This window comes from Carassius auratus, unplaced genomic scaffold, assembly GCF_003368295.1.
Source record: "Carassius auratus strain Wakin unplaced genomic scaffold, ASM336829v1 scaf_tig00023288, whole genome shotgun sequence".
Taxonomy (NCBI): domain Eukaryota; kingdom Metazoa; phylum Chordata; class Actinopteri; order Cypriniformes; family Cyprinidae; genus Carassius; species Carassius auratus.
Window position 1 is genome coordinate 542,961 of NW_020525257.1, and position 19,540 is coordinate 562,500.

Genomic DNA, 19,540 nt, shown 5'->3' on the forward strand with positions numbered 1-19,540 from the left:
GCTCGAGCTCCTGCACTATAGATCAGTGATAAAGGAAACAGTCAACGTGCCTTTATCATCATTGTCCAGCTAAACGATCCTTTCCAAGCCTCTGTCTCTCATCCACAGACATTCAAATACAGTCTGATAAAACCAAATCCCTGATTAACTGCAGACCTCTGTGCCAGAGCCGCCTGACATGCCATTATTTCAGATTTATCAGTAATATTATTGAATCACGGGCTTTGTTTCATCATGAAACCTCAAATAAACATTCAACTAGAAAAATAATTTTGAACTGAGTAGCCTATTTATAGTTCCCTCCAACACATTTTGGCATGTAATATATTTTTATATATAAAAAATTGCAAAGCATGCACTTAATTTGAATTTGAATGAAGACTAGCTATTTAAACTTATTGAGTTCTAGTTGCAGCTTTATTTGTTTGGATAAATTCTGCTTTACAATGTTTAAGCATGTGTAACTTTATATATGCATAAACCTACATGCACGTTTGTGCATGTGCAGAATTGAATAATAAATGCAAGTAAACTTTGCTCAGGTTTAGGTTGGTGAAGTGAGATGTTTTCACTGTCTCTAGTAGTTGTGTTGAATCAGTAGATCAGGCTTAAGCTTGTCCGGGTTTGAATTTGCATTTGAACTGCTGGTCAATCAAAGTTAATTGTGTTGCTACTGTAATCCCTTTGATCGTGATGTTTGCCGACCGCGCCAAACGATGCTGTGATGGTCAGTGGCGCCAGAGACTCCACAGGCAGCAGCATGTGTTAATACACCAGCATTTGAACGAGTCAATTCACCTTAGGTTGAGTGTGTGTGTGTGTGTGTGTTGGAGACACTGCAGCACAGAAAAACAGACTTGTTTTTTTTTTTAAAGGAAAATAACGAGGAAGAGACAGCATATATATATTTAATATATTTATTATATTTATTATTATATATTTATTGCATTTATAATTTTATTTCAGAATTAACTTGAAACCCAAAAGGTAAAAAGCTGCTGATATATAAGTTTTTCTAAATTTGTTCAGTATGTTGAAGTGGGTTGTAGAAAAAAATACCGTCCATAATTTTCGTTTTTATAAAGTCCTGACCATTTAACTTTCTAAAAGTAACTTTGTTTTATCATTTAATTTACATAGTTATAATTTGTTTAATTAAGTATTTATATTTTCGAAATGTAAGTACAAAAGTCTGAAGGTAAAATAAGTCAAATACAATGATTTATTAGCAGGATATGGTTAAATGAAAACATTTAAAAAGTTTTACTCAAGTTATGTTGTGACATAACAATTTCTGTTTTCTGCCATTATATTGTACGATTTTCAGCGTCATTACTCCAGTCTTCAGTTTCACTTGATCTTCGGAAATCATTCTAATATGCCGATTTGCTCCTCAGGAAAACATTTCTGATTATTATCAATGTTGAAAACAGTTGTGCTGCACAATATTTAAACCGTGATATATAAGCAATCAACGCCTATTTCGCATGATATAAGAGTCAAAATACAATTATATGATTATCAATTATGTTAACAATTGGTGTAAAATATTTAAAAAGTTTTACTAATCTTTTAAGGTCATTGTTTTTAGGTTTCTTGGCTTTAAGCTTTAAATTCTCTGTATAATAGTTGCAATTATTCCTTAGATGCGCCACTCAGATCCAGTTGTTCTGACACTCCATCAATGCAGACAGCTGGATGAGCCAGAGGTTCCCACAGACAAGCTGGCGCCAGGCTTTCACACAATCACAGGATGTGTAAATACTTCAATAACGACCCATTAGGCCTAATGATTGAGAATCGATCAGGCGTTAACTCCTCCATGCATATGTTAATGTAATGCGGGATGGGCCTATATATATCCAGACCGCTTCTGGAGGCCTGACAAACACTCTTGGATTGTACTCGGATAGATTCACATCTTGAGACACACAGACAGCAATCATGGTCAAGAAGTTTTCTGTGGACTGGCTCGCCCAAAGCTTTCACGATTCGCCGCATCAAGACGTTCTGGAGCCGGAGAAACAGACGCACAGGCCACACGTACCGTGCGTGGTTCAACCGAGACCTCCAACATCATATGACAAGGTTTATTTGCAGCCAAAACCAAAGGTTAGCAAGAAAGCTGAAGAGAAACCAGAGACCGGTAAAGAGAAGGAGGGCACAACCCCTGTTACCCAAAGAAGCTGCTCATCTCCAAGCTGTAAGTTTACGCGCTTCAATGCATTTTCAGTTTTTGTTTCGTGTGAATGACAACAGAGCGTGTTTTAATGTTTCATTACATGTTCAGTTTCAGAAAACAGCGGCTATTCGTCAGGTTACGAGAGCGAAGCAACCGCGTCTGAATGCGCGTCCGTCGAAGATGCGCACGAGACCGAGAAAGACGCGGCGACGCGCAGAATCAGAACCAAATTCACTCCGGAACAGATCGACAAACTGGAGAAAATCTTCACCAAGCACAAATACTTGGACGCGGGAGAGAGAGTGAAAACGGCTTTGAAACTCAATCTGTCAGAAACTCAGGTGAGACACGCGCATTAAACCCTGGGCTTTCTCCAAATGCATTAATGAGAATAAAAAACCTTCTCTTATACAACGAAAAGACTCATGGATGGAATTGGCAAATAACACAGTGAGATATATATATACACACATATATATATATATATATATATATATATATATATATATATATATATATATATATATATATATATATATATATATATATTCTCTTGTAACAGAGGCTTCTTCAATAATCGTATTTGAAATTATTCGAAAAGTAGCGTTTTGAAAAATAGAACGCATTTTAAATTTATCTTTTTGTTCTTTAGTTCAGAACAGAATTAACGTTTTTTTTTTTGTTGTTCTTACAGTCAGAAAAAAAAGTAACTTTTTGAAAATAGAAAGCATTTTAAATGTCTCTTTTGTTCTTCAGGTCAGAACTTGGTTCCAGAACCGCAGGATGAAGCTGAAGCGGGAAGTGCAGGAGATGCGCGCGGACTATCTGCTGCCTAAAATGGTTCTTTCGCACGTGCTTCCGGTTCAGTACCAATGCTATGACAGACAGCGACTTCCGTTTCCGCCTCCCGGCGCGCTGATGCAGCATGTGATGCCGCTGGTTTCTCATCATCAGCTCATGATGCCCAGGCAGCATTACTTCTGAAGAAGACACATCCAGAGACCCAATCCTCTGAAACACTTAAATTCTGTGTGCAATATCTCAATATATGTACAGTTATGTTTTTTTTGTAATGTTTGATTGAATAGAAGAGTTTATTTATTATCAGAAATAAAGTATGTTCAATGGCTAAGTTTGCGTTCCTGGTGATTTGTCCGTGTTCATCTGATAAGATTGGTTTCAGAAGTGAATCGATCTGAAATATCTGTTGTTTAAATGCGTTTCATCTTAATCAGTTTCCTTTGAAGTCTACAGATACTGTGACATGCACTCAACTGAGTGACTCCATTTAGACTTTATTCAGGAATTCAGTGTTTTCTTGGATCATGTCACATACTTTGCATAAGTTAAAGTAAATTATTAATCATCAGCAACCAAATGCCATCAATAAAATGCTGCATTTTACGTTAATAAATCGTCATGTTTTATTTACTTATATCAGTGATTTCTCATTGCTGTTTTGTTAAGACCCACAATGTAAAGAAAAAATATTCTTAATTTAAGTTTCCCCCCATAGTTTATAAAGAATAGCATACATACAGGCTCACATTATTACCAAGTAAAATTTACAAACTGAAGCTAGTTACATAAGTGAGTTAGAGCTGTCCCACACAGAAACATAATGCAAATCAACACGTGTTATACCCAAAGAACAATAAGCGTGCTTCTTTTTAAAATAGTTATTTTTCACTGAGTATTTAAGATGCTATTTGTTGCTACATGGAAAAGGAGGTTGCATATACTCCTACAATAATGGCAGTGATATTTAAATCAAATATAGGCGCCAAAGAAACCCTTAACAAACCCATCAGTGCATTGATCTGCGGCCTCACACTGCGCGCGACCCCGCGCACTTCAAAGGAGACCTAACGAGCAGATCATGGTCAACAATTAGTCCTAATTAAGTCGCCCATTGATGAGTTTACACTCTCCACAGACTGGCTCCAGCGTGTCTGGGCTCTGTGTGTGTGTATGTGTGTGTGTGTGTGTGTGTGTGTGTGACAGAGTATTGATCTCCCTCTAATATCAACCCCATGATAACATTAAGACTGACTAAAACTAGCTACTGAAGGCCATTGGATATTAATAACTCCTAATCATTTTGCAAAATCAATCAATTATGCAGGTTTCATAGAGTGACGATTTTATCTACTGCACACCATTATTAAAGTTCTGATGCAACAATAATAATAATCTAAAGTAATAATGCAAAAAAATATATTATGGTGTATCTTGCATTATATTTTCTTCGGAGGAGTATTTTGGTTTATGGATTCATTAAATCATTAATAATAAATAAGTATGCATGTAAGTATCACAACATTATATATTACATAAAATACAATATAATCAGTTTATATGTCTGTCATCTATTTATTGTTGCGTTAGGTTCTTCGGATGGATGTTTTGGTTTCTGTATTCATAAAATCACAAGTAAAACAAGTAATAGATTTATTTGAACATGTAATGCAACATTATATGATACAATCATTTCATTTATTAATGTATTGTTGCATAGGTTCTTCAAATTAGTATTTTGGTTTCTGGATTCACCAAATCACCAGTAATGTAGATCATGATGTTACATTGTAGGTTCTTTAGATTGGTATTTTGTATCTGGATTTGTTAAATCAACATTTATTTATTTGTTTGTTTGTTTATGTTGAATTCTAGATGCCTCATGTAAGTATTTTTTACAGTGACTGAATTCATCATCAGTAGCATTGTTTTTTTTCCCTTTAAGAAGTAACAGAGTCTGTTGAACTTATGCAACATAAGTGTTTTTAATATAACTGAACATGTGGATGGAATTTATCTCATTGATTTAAATAGAATTTTAACTAATGTCTAATTTTCATTTTCAACTTATGACATGCATTCTTAAAATGCACTTAATTATCCAGGGGTAGCTTTATAATTTAGCATCTCATGTGTGAGTTTGTAAAGCTCCAGAGACGCATTTCAATGCTTGCCATTAGAAGTAAAACGCTTTCATAGCCTTCCAGTGACAGAAGACAAAGGAGGAGACCCTCAGACCCATAATATGCGAAGATGCATTTAATGTAATAAACAAGCGTGCTGAATTGACACATAATGGGGATCAAGAGTTAATCCGACAGTGATCCGCCCAAAGCCGCCCTCTCTTTCATCTCTCCGTTATCTGCCGATGAATGACGCTTGTCTTGAGTGGATGATGTTGCTCTCCGTCAATTGATTGTATCAGTGCATTGATGACTCTTCTCAGGTACTTGAGGTGAACACACGAGGTGCTCAGACTCGCTGGCGCCTGGATATCACAAGTACACCGAACGTGTGAACAAGCCCATTGCGACACCCATTAACTTCAATTACAGAGTTATAATTCCGCTGAGAGTCGCTTTACTCATGCAGATGAGCGGAGAAGCTCCTATAAAGTCAGGCCACTGACCAGATGAGCTACAGCTGATCAAATTATTAGGAAACATCATGTTCAAGAAGTTCTCCGTGGAGTGGTTGTCCAGAGCTTCCATGCTCAAGATCTGGAGCAGGAGAAACGAGTCACAGTAAGCGCTCGTGATGATTTCAGTGATGCTCGTCGCGCGTCTTCAGAAACGCTTGGAGAAGGAGAAACCAAGGCCCTGTCTTCTACAAGTAAGTACGAGCTTCTGGTGTTCAGTAGCTGTTCACTGTGTTTCTGGGTTGGTGATGGATCTAACAGGTCGTTTCTCTCGTATCAGACAGCTGTGGCTACTCCTCGGCCTCTGAGAGCGATGAGAGCGAAGGGGAGTCCGCGTCACAGCGGCGCGTCAGAACCAAGTTCAGCTCGGAGCAGATCTCGCGTCTGGAGAAGAGCTTCAGCAAACACAAGTACCTCGGAGCGACCCAGAGACGCAGGATAGCGGAGAAACTGCAGCTGTCTGAAACACAGGTGTGCATGGCATGAGATTTCTAGCTGTGACAGCAGATACTGTATTTGTTGAACTTCTATTCATAAAGAGTTTTTTTTGCATTTGTCACACATCTGGCCTATTAATGTGAACTGCAATATATCATGTCTTTATATATATATAAATTAATTGTTTTTTTTTTTTTTATGCAGTACATGCAATGCACTATTCATTTATTTATAATAACCCTATAATGCAACATAAATAAATCATTAAATGTTTTAAAATGTACATGCATTTATGTATTTAAAATAAACATATAATGCAACGTATATAAATAAATACTTTATAATTTAAATTAATTAGTAAGTTAGTTGTTAGTTTATTTATTTATTTTGCACTATAGGTTCTACAGATTTTTGGTCTTCAGTAAATAGACATAAAAAAAAGTTTTTCTTAATTTAAAGTCGCTAAGAGCAGAAAAAATAATTGCAACCATAAATATTTTAGATGTTATTATTTTTTTTATTTTTTTGTTCTTAGAGAGTTTCATTAATGTTATATTTATGTGGAATTTTGCAAGCACATAAATTGCATGCATTAGTTAAATTGTTCTTAACTCGTGAATATTTTAGTGTCTCCTTTGTGAAACATAGTATTGAAAGTGGATGTTTATGTTATTTATTAAGGCCCTATGTATGTATTTATTTGTTTATTTAAGGTGAAAACGTGGTTCCAGAACAGACGAATGAAGCTGAAGCGGGAAGTTCAGGAGGCGCGCGCAGCCGAGTTTTTTGTTGTGCTTCCGCCTATGACGTCATTTCAGCACCACACCGCTAGCGGACAGCACTCGCGCCTCTATTTCCCGCAACAAATTCCCACGCGACAATTCCCGCCACCGATGCTGTTCCCCTCCTGCTACTTTTAAACCACCTTTTTTAATGATTGGATATAATCTATAATCTTGACGTAATATAAAAATTTATAAAAATCCCCTAAATCACGGTTTTTAATAAGCAAAATATAAATGCAAGCACTGTATGTAGTTATATAAACAAATTGTATATGTACATAAATATTGTTTTTTTTTTTGCCAAATCTGAAAAATCCCATAAAATAAAAAAATTCTTTTGAATCAAGCTTCTTAGCCTTTCATTGTATCAGTCGAGTCTATACCATAATTTAGTCATATATATATATATATATATATATATATATATATATATATATATATATATATATATAAACAGAGAGAGATATGTTACAGTACATTATTGTACTTCCTAATTATATTTATTTAATTGTATTTATTTATTATTTATTTTATTATATTTTAATCAAATCGTTAGAACCAGTTAAATCATGTTTAAGAAAACTATAATAACAAATGTAATTTTATTTGTCTAATTAAAAATATTTATAATTATTTATTTTTTGGGATATGCAATGTCATTTATAAAAGTGCCTCTATAAAACCAAATGATAAATAAAAAGCATAATGGTGCTAAAACTCCTTTCCAGTTCCATGGTGTCCCTCAAAGGGGACTTCTATAACCTCTGCTGTTTTATCATATGCATAAATGGCCTGGACTCATATTTGCCTCCCTCTGATCCCTGTGAAATGTAATCCCTGTGAAATATGCTGATGATCGAACAATCACAGAGTTTCTAATGGGATCTTACCTGGACTCACCTGGAATCAGGGGACAGGGATTTACATTGACCATGAATGGAGGGAAGTTTGTGGAAGTGGTAGTTAGTGCCAGAAGAGAGGACAACATCCCCTTCTCTCCTTCTCCTGTTATTTCAGGTCATGCAATTAGTAGAGTTTCCACCTTTAAACTGATTGGAGTTCAAATATCCCCTGACTTGTCATGGGACGCCCACATTAACACATACTCTTACTAAAATACTCAGTTGTTTCCTGCCTGTGGCTCCAAAACCTTCTTATTCTCTTCAGCATCACAAGACATGTGCTGGAGTAAACCCAGGAGTAAAACTAAGCAGCAGTTGTATAGATAATGAACAGGTGCTCGATTAGGATGCCATTTCTGTGTATCTGTAGTATTTATATACACATGTTTTAGATGTTGTTGCTGTTTTTGTTGCCTTTTTTAATTTATTCTGCTTGTATATCAACTATTTTTACTCGTCTTATGCTATCTTAAATGTATAGGATTTACTAGGAGTATGTGTGTTTGACACATTTCACGGTTTTGTGCTGCAATATCTTGTCTTTTCAAAGATTGTATTTATTAATTTATTTGTTTGTTAATTTATTTATATAAACAAAATGACTTTGGCTTTTTATTATTAGTAGTAGTATTTAAATGTCCATCTCATTGTTGAATTTGACGTGTTTAATGGAAAACAGTGATTTCTCCCATCCTAATATTTTATTTTATTTTATTTTATTTGTTGGTATATTATTATTTTATTTTATTTTATTTTATGTTTTCGTTTTTAACCTTCCCATTGCTGTGGATACCAGGTTAACCAATATTTGGTAGAATATGTTTTAAAAGGTAAGCTTCAATCACCCAGATATTTCAACTATTTAAAAAAATGTACAATGATTTTTGCTAGTGAACTCTTCTAAAGCTAATAATAATAATAATAACAATAATAATAATAATAATAATAATATATTTTTTGTTATTATCATTAATATAACTATTATTTTTATTATTAGTAGTAGTAGTAGTAGTAGTAGTCGTATTTATTTATTTATTTGTTTGTTTGTTTGTTTTCAGGCAGATGTGTTTAAACCTACATTTGAGGACTTCAGGACTGGTTTGGAAATTAATTTTTACCATCTCAGACGATAAAAGGTAAGAAAACAAATATTATTGAATACTTTCAGACCTTAAATTGACATCTTGACAAGGAAACTTATAAAGTTAAAAAAATTGCTTTAAAATGTAGGCAGTTACAGATCTGTTGATATAGTTATGGCTTTTGGCATGATGGAACTTTCATTAAAAGGGTTTTTAAAATATATTAGTAAAATATTGAAGTTTGTAACCCAGTAGTTCTATAGATGTGTGTGTGTGTGTGCATGTGCCTGTGTGTGCGCGTGCGTGTCTCCGTGTGTATGTGTGTGTGTCCACAGGGGGGCAATGCTGCCTTACTGCATGAATATGAACATCGGCTCATTTCTGTGAGGCTTGAAACAAACAATACGTGTGAAAGGGATGATTATCATCAACAGATCTAAAGCTCTTCACAGTTCCTCTGGATGATTCTTTAATTGTTCAGTGTTATTGTGATGAATGAGCAGGTGCTGATGGTGCTGTTAATCTGTCGTGTTTAGAAACTGTGCACTGTACAAAAGTAGAAACAGCCTTACAAATGGGTCAGATATCATTTGTGATTAGCAATTTAACAGGATGCACAAATTGTGGGGGAAAGAATTAATGGTGTAGAGCTTGTTAATACTGGTGTTAATTAATGTTAATTAATGGTGTAACATTGTCAATAATTTATTAAAAAAATAATAATAATAATTTTATATATATATATACACACATATATATATATATAGTCTTTTGATAATTTAATTTAATTTAATTTAATTTTATTTTATTTTATTTAATTTTATTTTAAACCAATTTTATTCAATCCAATTAATTTAATTTAATTTAATTTAATTTAATTTAATTTAATTTAATTTAATTTAATTTAATTTAATTTAATTTAATTTAATTTAATTTAATTTCAGAACAGCAGACTGTGGTTGTGTTTCTGGTCAGGCCCTGTGGTTGTCTCTGATGTTGTCTCTGGTCAGGCCCTGTGGTTGTCTCTGATGTTGTCTCTGGTTGTCTCTGAGGTTGTCTCTGTGGTTGTCTCTGAGGTTGTCTCTGAGGTTGTCTCTGATGTGGTCTCTGGTTGTCTCTGAGGTTGTCTCTGAGGTTGTCTCTGTGGTTGTCTCTGGTTGTCTCTGTGGTTGTCTCTGTGGTTGTCTCTGAGGTTGTCTCTGAGGTTGTCTCTGATGTGGTCTCTGGTTGTCTCTGAGGTTGTCTCTGTGGTTGTCTCTGAGGTTGTCTCTGATGTTGTCTCTGGTTGTCTCTGAGGTTGTATCTGAGGTTGTCTCTGTGGTTGTCTCTGATGTTGTCTCTGTGGTTGTCTCTGAGGTTGTCTCTGAGGTTGTCTTTGAGGTTGTTTCTGTGGTTGTCTCTGAGGTTGTCTCTGTGGTTGTCTCTGATGTTGTCTCTGGTTGTCTCTGAGGTTGTCTCTGATGTTGTCTCTGGTTGTCTCTGAGGTTGTCTCTGATGTTGTCTCTGGTTGTCTCTGAGGTTGTATCTGAGGTTGTCTCTGATGTTGTCTCTGTGGTTGTCTCTGAGGTTGTCTCTGAGGTTGTCTTTGAGGTTGTTTCTGTGGTTGTCTCTGAGGTTGTCTCTGTGGTTGTCTCTGATGTTGTCTCTGGTTGTCTCTGAGGTTGTCTCTGTGGTTGTCTCTGTGGTTGTGTCTGTGGTTGTCTCTGAGGGTGTCTCTGAGGTTGTCTCAGTGGGTGTCTCTGATGTTGTCTCTGGTTGTCTCTGTGGTTGTCTCTGATGTTGTCTCTGGTTGTCTCTGAGGTTGTCTCTGATGTTGTCTCTGGTTGTCTCTGAGGTTGTGTCTGTGGTTGTCTCTGTGGTTGTCTCTGGTTGTCTCTGAGGTTGTCTCTGTGGTTGTCTCTGTGGTTGACTTTGAGGTTGTCTCTGAGGTTGTCTCTGTGGTTGTCTCTGAGGTTGTCTTTGAGGTTGTCTCTGAGGTTGTCTCTGTGGTTGCCTCTGAGGTTGTCTTTGAGGTTGTCTCTGTGGTTGTCTCTGAGGTTGTCTCTGTGGTTCTGATGGTCATGTGTTTGCCCTCATCTCACCGCAGCCTCTGTAACGAGCTGCTGTGAGTGGGCTCCTGCTGTCTTTGATTTGATGTAATGATTTCCTCGGCTCGTTCCCAAGATACCTGTGTGAGCTCTCCATTCACCGTCTCTTTACTCAGCTAGACAGAAGGATTTTCCAGTGGACTGCATGAAAATCTCCAAAGTACTTAGTTTAGACAGAAAGAGGGAGAGACTGAATGACATAAACACCTGAAGCTCATTTGTGTTTGTAGAAATTTATTAGGATCCAAAATTATTGGGTAAACAATTATTAATGAAGAGACCTTTTAAATATGGTGTTAAAATAATTTATTTTATTTTGTTGTATGATTATATACACATAAGCTTGTTGATTTTTCTTTGAATTTGTATTTGACCAGTTTTACCAATATATAAACAATATATATAAATCATAAACACATAAACAATGTATAAACATGTTAAAAGAACCTTTATTTATAAGTGCAATAAATACTATTAAATATAAAAAATGAACATAAATTCCAACGTTTGACTCAAATGCCAACATTTGCAAAACATTTAACTGTGTATCTTTTTAATAATGTGTTAAAAAGACATTATATTATATTATATTATATTATATTATATTATATTATATTATATTATATTATATTATATTATTGTTTAATAAATAAACATTTTATTCACACAAAACATTCTTAGTTAATTATTTTTAAAACAAATCTCAAAACAGGAAGAAACTATCTTTTTATTTAGACATTATGTCTGAAGAAGACTAATCATAGCATATAATGATGCTAACCAAACCATTTTATTCTATTGCATTAGGATGGGGCTTTTTTATTTTATTTTATTTTATTTTATTTTATTTTATTTTATTACATCAGCTTTTACTAGATATTTATTTGAATTTGTATTATTACCATATTGGTCAATATATTCATTCTTATATATTAGTAATGCTTCTATACATATATGCACATAAACCAGTCTTATTTGGTGCATCAAGATTATATATATTTTTTTTATGATTCCATGTAATTAATTTTAATAGATCTGAGAGCAGAAAAAGGATCTTTTCATTTAGACATTATGTCAAAAGAAGATCATGCAATCCGAACAAGTCAGGCACAGAGAATGAAGGCCAAAAGACACTCAAGGATACTTCCAACCCACTTTATTTAATTAAACACACCAGTGGAACTCACATTGACTTTTATTTTGCATCTAAAACCGAAGATTAAACACATTTTCAGTGGATGTCAGCATCATTAATTTTAATGATCCCGCGGTGCGCTGAACGCCGATGGCAGGTGGAAAACCTCTGCCGCCCCATTTTCCCATGCCCTATGCCTCTTTAAAGCTACATCTCAAAGAGGTATATGCATAGGAAAAAGGAACAGCGAGTGGATCGGCCGGGCAGGAGACCTCGGAGCAGAGAGACAGTGAGAAACACATTAGTAAAACATTATTACAGTGCTCAACAGGAGAGAAACATACAGTGCATCCTTAAAAATGATGCCCAATGCCATTCAACAACAGTTTCTGGTTCCCAGAAGAATGTTTCAGTCATCAATTCTTAAAACAAAAATTTTTCTAAGTGTGCAAAACATTTTAAAAACCTAAAGAAAATTTTCCCACTAAAATTACCTTTTTAAAATTTAATTTAATTTTATTTTATTTCATTTCATTTCATTTCATTTCATTTCATTTCATTTCATTTTATTTTATTTGTAAATAACAGTAAAATCATGAACAACAAACTTTTGCCTATTTTACTTCATATTTTATTCTAAATATCCTTTATTTTTATAGTGTTTTGAATAATTAAATAATAAACTAGCAACAAACTTTTGACTAATGATATTATATTAATGATACAAGTTTATTTCTACTATAAAAGTAAACTCAAGAGCAATAAACATTAGACTACTTTTATATTTTTATTTGAAATAATATTCATTTTTTAGAGTGTATTAAATAATTTAATAATAAATTAGCAAGAAACTTTTGACTAAGACTAATTATATTACTAAAATATTTTTTATGTTTTTATTTTATTTTATATTATATTTTTATATTTTTGTGCAATAGAAAAGTCTAAAAGAAAAGGAACCATTAATGCAATGAATTACCTTTTTTTTAGTTTATTAAATAATAAACACATGAACAACAAACCTTTAACAATTAATTTAATTAGATATAAGTTATAAATCCTAAACATATGACATAAGCTTTAACTAGTTAATCTAGCTGTAATCCAACCTATTCAGTTTATTTTATTATAAGTGCACTAAAAATTCTTTATAATAGCAAAGCATTATGTGCACACTCTTCCTCCGTTCACTAAGTTTACTGCATTGGTCAAACTATATATGCATGCACAATCAAAGCTGGTTGTAATCATCAGAAAGTGACTGAAAGTGCACAGATTGAGGCTGAAATGAAGCATGTCTTACCCTCCGCCGCAGCAGGAGCATCTCCTCCGGAAAACTGTTCCTCTGGGATTTTATTCCTCGGGCGAGACCTTGAAGATGTTTGAGGAAGACACAGTAACCGAGTCTCGGCCCTCCTCCTCCTCCTCATCCAGCTCCTGTAATCTTCACAAACAAGCCACTGTGAAGTGTGTGAGGGCTGGCATTGGCTGCGTTTGTCCTGCAGATGGTCGCTATCTGCAGAGATTCGGGACGCAGCGTTCCTGACGGAGCCAGTGTTTCTTATCTGTCAGGGTCTCAGAGGAGAGAAGCTCCGTCTCCCATGATTCAACACTCTCAAGGACCCAGACAAGGCCTGCTGGAGACACACACACACACACACACACACACACACACACACTCAGAGTGCTCAGGCATGTCAAGGTTAACGGCGAGCTCCACTCGAGCGAGTGTTGGAGTGTTTCGACCCGGGTCTCTGTGTTTATTCATCTCAGATGACTGTAAATACTCTTCATTCAGATATTTGTTGTTGTTGAGGGAACATGATCACTTCAGAGTGATTGTGTGGAAGTATTTGGAGGGTTTTAGTGTCTGAGATGTGCTTTCATCAAGTGTTTTATATTATTTCAAACCACAAGCCTATAGATGAACAGCACAGAAACATGTTCACGTCCAGGTATTATTTCTGTGATTATATCAATCAATGAATGAATGAATGCTTCATGTATGTATGCATTTATTTACTGACTTTTTATGCTTTTATGTATTGTTTATTTATTTATGCATTTGTTTACTCAAGTATTCATGCATTTATTTATTGACTTGTTTACTACGCATTATTTTTTCATGCAATTTTGTATTCATTTCTGTATTTGTTTTTTTGAAAACCATTCAACACATTTTCTCACTAAATGCTGTTCCACTTTTTATTTATTTATTTATTTATTCCCATTTTGAGAAGTGATGATCTGAGAAACAAATGAGAACGGCATTAAGACTTAAGAGCAATGTCTGAGAAATAACATTTTACTTAATGTAATATAAATACATTTCATTTTATTATCTTTGTAGATCATTTAGATACACACTACCATTCAAAGGTTTGGGGTCGGTAAGATTTATAATGCTTTTGAAAGAGTATCTTCTGATCACCAAAGCTACATTATTTGATCAAAAATACAGTATAATATAAATATAAATATAAATCATCTGTTTTCTGTGTGAATCTGTGTTAAAGTGTAATTTATTTCGGTGATGCTCCGCTGTATTTTCAGCATCATTCCTCCAGTCTTCAGTGTCACATGATCTTCAGAAATCATGAAAATATGATGATTTACTGCTCGAGAAACATTTCTGATTATTATCAATGTTGAACACAGTTTTTATATTTTTGTGGAAATTGTGATGCATTTTATTTTTTTTATTCACAGATGAACAGATAGTTCATGAGGACAGCATTTTTTTAAAACAGAAATCTTTAGTAACATTATAAATGTCTTCCCTGTAACTTCTGATCAAGTTAATGCATCCTTGATGAATTCAGGTATTAAAAGTACAGTTTTTCACTCATTCTAGCTGTAATCTCTCTCTCCTCAGTTGTTTTGGCAGATCTCTCAACAGAAGTACAGATATGCCGAGCGCAGCAGGGATGTCTGTTTTTCTGCAGCTTTGCAATAAATCCTGCCGTCTGAAGTCAACATCCAGAAGCAGCAGAGCTCTTGACTCTCAGCCATCATTAAACTCTTTCAACTCTGCGTCCACAAACATCACTTTCACTTTTATCCCGCTTCACTTCTGTTTTTATTCTCCCCGAGGAAAACGCTGCTCAGAAGTTTCTCCTCCATAGATCAGAAGAGTGTTCAAAATATAGATACAGATATTAAAATATACTTATAGTTTAAATACATTAAATGTAAATCATTTATATTTTCAAAAATACATTTTAATAATTTTTATTTATTCATTATTTTTATATGTATTTTGAAATTGTTATTTTCTTGCCCCATGAAGTATATTACATCTCAAAATTATATATATATATATATATATATATATATATATATATATATATATATATATATATAAATTAAATATTTGAAACAGTATATATATATATATATATATATATATATATATATATATATATATATATATATATACTGTTTCAAATATTTAAACCATGCTATTTATTTAACATATATTATGCATGCATTTTGTTTATACTGTTAATATATATATATATATATCATTATTATTCTTAAACATTACTGTTTATTTTGCACATATTATATGAATATATATTTACATTTTCAAGTAAATATCTTTAATTTTTCAAAATATATTTTAAGACTCGCCCAAAATGAATGCAAAGATTTTAAATTTTAATTTTCTTGCTCCTTGAAGTACATTTTATAATATAGTACAACATTTGAAGATTTAAAAATAAACATTTAAACCATGCTATTTATTTAGCATATATTATGCATGTATTTTGGACAGAATTAAATAATAACAATAATTATATATTTATATATACTACTATAATGCAAATATAGTAGTATTCTCCAAAATATATTTTAAGATTCACCCAAAATACAAATACATTTATTTTTATTATCTTGAATTTTGAGATTAATTTTATAATATATTTTAGCATTTTAAAGACTAAATGTGTTTATTTATTTATTTATTATTTATTTTATTTATTTTATTTATTTTATTTTTATTTTATTTTTTAATGTGAAATATATACTTTCCTAAAGCCGTCCTGTTATTTAATACATATTGAGCATATATTTAGGCCAGATTTTGTGCAAATATATATTTTTTAATTATTATTATTATTTATTATTATTTTTTGCACTATCAGTGACAAATCATTGTCGTCCCATTAAAAATGAAGCTCTGAGCATTTGATGAGAAACAGTTCATACTAAGACTTTTATCTTTTTATGACAAAAGCTGTTTTTTCTTAATCATCTGAAACTCTTTCTTCTCCCAGAATGCAGTTGTTCTCAGGAAGTCATTCCTCGTCAGTCATGTCCCCTCCGTCTGTGTGTTTGTCTTTATAGAGCAGCACTGGACTGTGTTTAGTCTGACTCTGATTATCTCCACAGCTCAAGGTCAGGTCTCCTTCAGCTCCATGATCAAAACATGTTTTTGCAGTCTCAGTCGCTGTGAGATGTTTATTCTGTCAAATAAGCTTGATTAGAGGTTGTCAGGTGTATTTACAGCAACAGAACCTCAGCGTTACAGGACTGTCCTGATGATGACTAAAAGCATCCAAACCTTCAGCTCACGCTTCACCTTTGCTCCTCCATGTGCTGAGGATCAGATAAACAGAAAAGAAACAAAGCCAGTGTTTCTCAAGCAGAACTGCTACTAAAGTCAGATTCACACATGACTGTATCATTCAGAGGAGCTCATGTTACTGTGTAACACTGTTCGGAATCTTCAGATGATACTTTTGTATCGTGTGATGGAAACATCAGAAATATTTCTGCTCAAAAATGAAGTCAGAGTTTTCATCAGTATTTACAGGTGCTTGAGGAAAAGTTCCTTTATTTCAGTAATTTAATAAATAAATAAATAAATTAAATGCTCACAGACTGAAGTAGTTTAAGTCTTTGCTTCTTTTGATTGTGATGATTTTGACTCACATTTAACAAAAACCCACCAATTCACAATCTCAACAAATTAGAATACTTCATTAAAAAATTACATTTTAGTGAACTGTTGACCTTCTGGGAAGTATGCTGATTTACTGTACATGTTCTCAATACTTGGTAGGGGCTCCTTTTGCTCTAATAATGAATGAACTGAATAAATGAACTTTTCCTCGACATTGTAATTAATTGAGAAGCACATGTATATTCTGTGTGTATATGGATACTGTCTGTGTGTATAATAAGAGACCGGGGCTAGTGTCACTCTTTTTTTAAAAAACTCCAATTATTTCTTCTGTTTTGACAAAGGTTTAACATAATAAACTGTGAATAACTCCATCATTACTTTCCAGGGAAGTAGGGAAACTGTTGAAGATGTGCTGAACAATGCTGACTACATGGGGTAAGTTGTCACAATATCTGCATCAGTGTATTTATATTTTTGTATTCACTCTGAGCCATGAAAGAAAGTGATTGTGACTGATTTGTTCCATTATGGCAAAAGAGAGAGAGAGAGAGAGAGAGAGAGAGAGAAGTTCAATATATGCTAAATAAACAGCACAACTCAACTTATAATACATATAATATTATGTAATATATATTATATTATATTATATTATATTAACAATATAATATAATATAATATAATAATTAAATACAATAAATAAATAAATACTATTATATTATATTAAATTAAGTAAATTACATATAACCCTTCGAATGCTGAAATATATTTTACAATGCACTTCAAGTGATAGGCAAATTAATTTTTTAAATGAAAAAATTGTTTAGTTTAATTCATTTTCTATATATATACCTGTATATATATACCTGGTGTTATAGGCTATTTTATGGCTTTTTGGAAAAAGTAAAAAAAATAAAAAAAATAAAGACCTGTAAATGGTAACAAACATCTTTTGGCCAACATAAATTAAAATGAAAATATATTTATAATTTTTTTTTTTTTTAAAAGCGGTAATTTCCCTAACTGACATTGGTAAAAAATACTTTTGTCCTTGGAACGGTTCAATTCTATTCTTCACAGACCTTCATTATTAGTGTGTGTCAGTATGATTTCATTGCATGCATGTGTTTATATACTATTTTTTATATATTACCTTTCTGGACAGAATTCTCAAATAAATAAATGAATCAAGACATTTGGAGCAACATATAAAGGGTCATATAAACATACAGAGTGCCATCTCTGTTCACATTGTAAGTGAACTTTTAACTGTAAATGTGTAAGATATTAGACCTGACACCTGTATTTACTGAGCTCAGTGCAGTGTCTCCAGCTGCAGGAGGAGGAGAGGTTCTCCTTCATATCCGGATGTGTTTGGAGCTTCAGGAGATGAAGAGTCCCGGGACTCGCCTTACGACAGCCAATCAGCATCAGCCGTGGGAGGCTGACAGAACGGGGCCACGGTGTGTGTGTGTGTGTGTGTGTGTGTGTGTGTGTGTGTGTGTGTGAGTCAGTCACAAGGTATGGTAAATATATGACATCTGTTGAGACAACAAACAAAAGAGAGACTGGAAGGAATCACAACGACACCAGAAATGATTCTCAACGCTTTCATTAGCAGTGAATTCATGATTTGTGCTTTTGACAGGTTTCATGACAATCACCCAAAATCACCAGAAAGTATGTTGGAATTATTTTTTATTAAAAAATAAATAAATAAAAAAAAAACTATTTTTAGGGCCATTAAGATTTATTTCTTTATTTTTTTTATTGAGGAAATTGCAAGACAGATATTACACATCCCAGAAAATGAAGAACTATAAATATAGTTACTTATATAAATTGTAAAACATAAAATTATATAATTGTAATAATATACTTACATATTCAATACATTATAAATTAATATATTATATATTTGAAAATATTAAGAAGTACTATTATTTGTATTTTCATGTTAAATGTTATATAGAACAAAATATATGAAAATTAGATTGTGTTTTCAAAGTTATCAAAAATATTTATTAACTTATGTTGGAGACTTTTTAATGACGGACACCATTTTTGAGAAAATAAATACTTTTTATTTATATATATATATTTTTAAAGTGTCCATGTGTGTGTGTGTGTGTGTGTATATATATATATATATATATATATATGTATATAATAGGAGGACAAATTTTTCTTTAAATTTTACATGCATGCATTCACTGTAAAAAAACACAACAGTGCCGCCTTGGAATGAATAGTAAAAACATCATATCTTGTTGGTCATATGTTGTACAGTGTAGGTATTTTTTAAACGTTGAGACTGGAAGCATGATGAAGTAAAGAGACATTGTGAAAAGAAAGCAGAGTTCAGGAACCCGATCTGATGAAAGTCTTTCACAAGCGTCTCCTGATCGCTCCTGTATTTCCTCAGCCGCTGCAGGATGGTGTTCTTGAGTTCAGCGTCTAGACAATAATCACACGTTCTGCTCAACATCTCTGAGCTCTCGCTGTAATTCAGCGTCTCGCCACGACTCAATCTCAGGCAGAAGAGCACGTCCACACTCAAACTAAATCAAAAGAAATAATTATT

The 19,540-nt window shown here is 33.3% G+C and overlaps 2 protein-coding genes across 2 annotated transcripts; both read left to right on the forward strand.

Moving 5' to 3' along the window:
* Nucleotides 1-1,868: 1,868 nt before the first annotated feature.
* LOC113077846 (homeobox protein vent1-like) lies at nt 1,869-3,184 on the forward strand. The gene is made up of 3 exons (XM_026250115.1): nt 1,869-2,203; nt 2,291-2,523; nt 2,939-3,184. Exons 1-3 carry the CDS (start codon nt 1,945-1,947, stop codon nt 3,164-3,166), a joined length of 720 nt encoding a protein of 239 aa, XP_026105900.1. The 5' UTR covers nt 1,869-1,944; the 3' UTR covers nt 3,167-3,184.
* Nucleotides 3,185-5,412: 2,228 nt separating this feature from the next.
* Nucleotides 5,413-7,077, forward strand: LOC113077835 (homeobox protein vex1-like). The gene is made up of 4 exons (XM_026250099.1): nt 5,413-5,426; nt 5,640-5,812; nt 5,899-6,089; nt 6,770-7,077. The coding sequence occupies exons 1-4, from the start codon at nt 5,413-5,415 to the stop codon at nt 6,974-6,976; spliced, it is 585 nt and encodes a 194-aa protein (XP_026105884.1). The 3' UTR covers nt 6,977-7,077.
* Nucleotides 7,078-19,540: the final 12,463 nt, after the last annotated feature.

Excerpts from the sequence above, each read along its gene's own strand:
- LOC113077835 (XM_026250099.1), top strand. Across the intron at positions 5,813-5,898 it reads CAAGGCCCTGTCTTCTACAA|ACAGCTGTGGCTACTCCTCG; the intron begins GTAAGTACGAGC and ends CTCTCGTATCAG. Across the intron at positions 6,090-6,769 it reads TGCAGCTGTCTGAAACACAG|GTGAAAACGTGGTTCCAGAA; the intron begins GTGTGCATGGCA and ends TGTTTATTTAAG.
- LOC113077846 (XM_026250115.1), top strand. The coding sequence starts at position 1,945 with ATGGTCAAGAAGTTTTCTGTGGACTGGCTCGCCCAAAGCTTTCACGAT. Across the intron at positions 2,204-2,290 it reads AAGCTGCTCATCTCCAAGCT|TTTCAGAAAACAGCGGCTAT; the intron begins GTAAGTTTACGC and ends TTACATGTTCAG. Across the intron at positions 2,524-2,938 it reads TCAATCTGTCAGAAACTCAG|GTCAGAACTTGGTTCCAGAA; the intron begins GTGAGACACGCG and ends TTTGTTCTTCAG.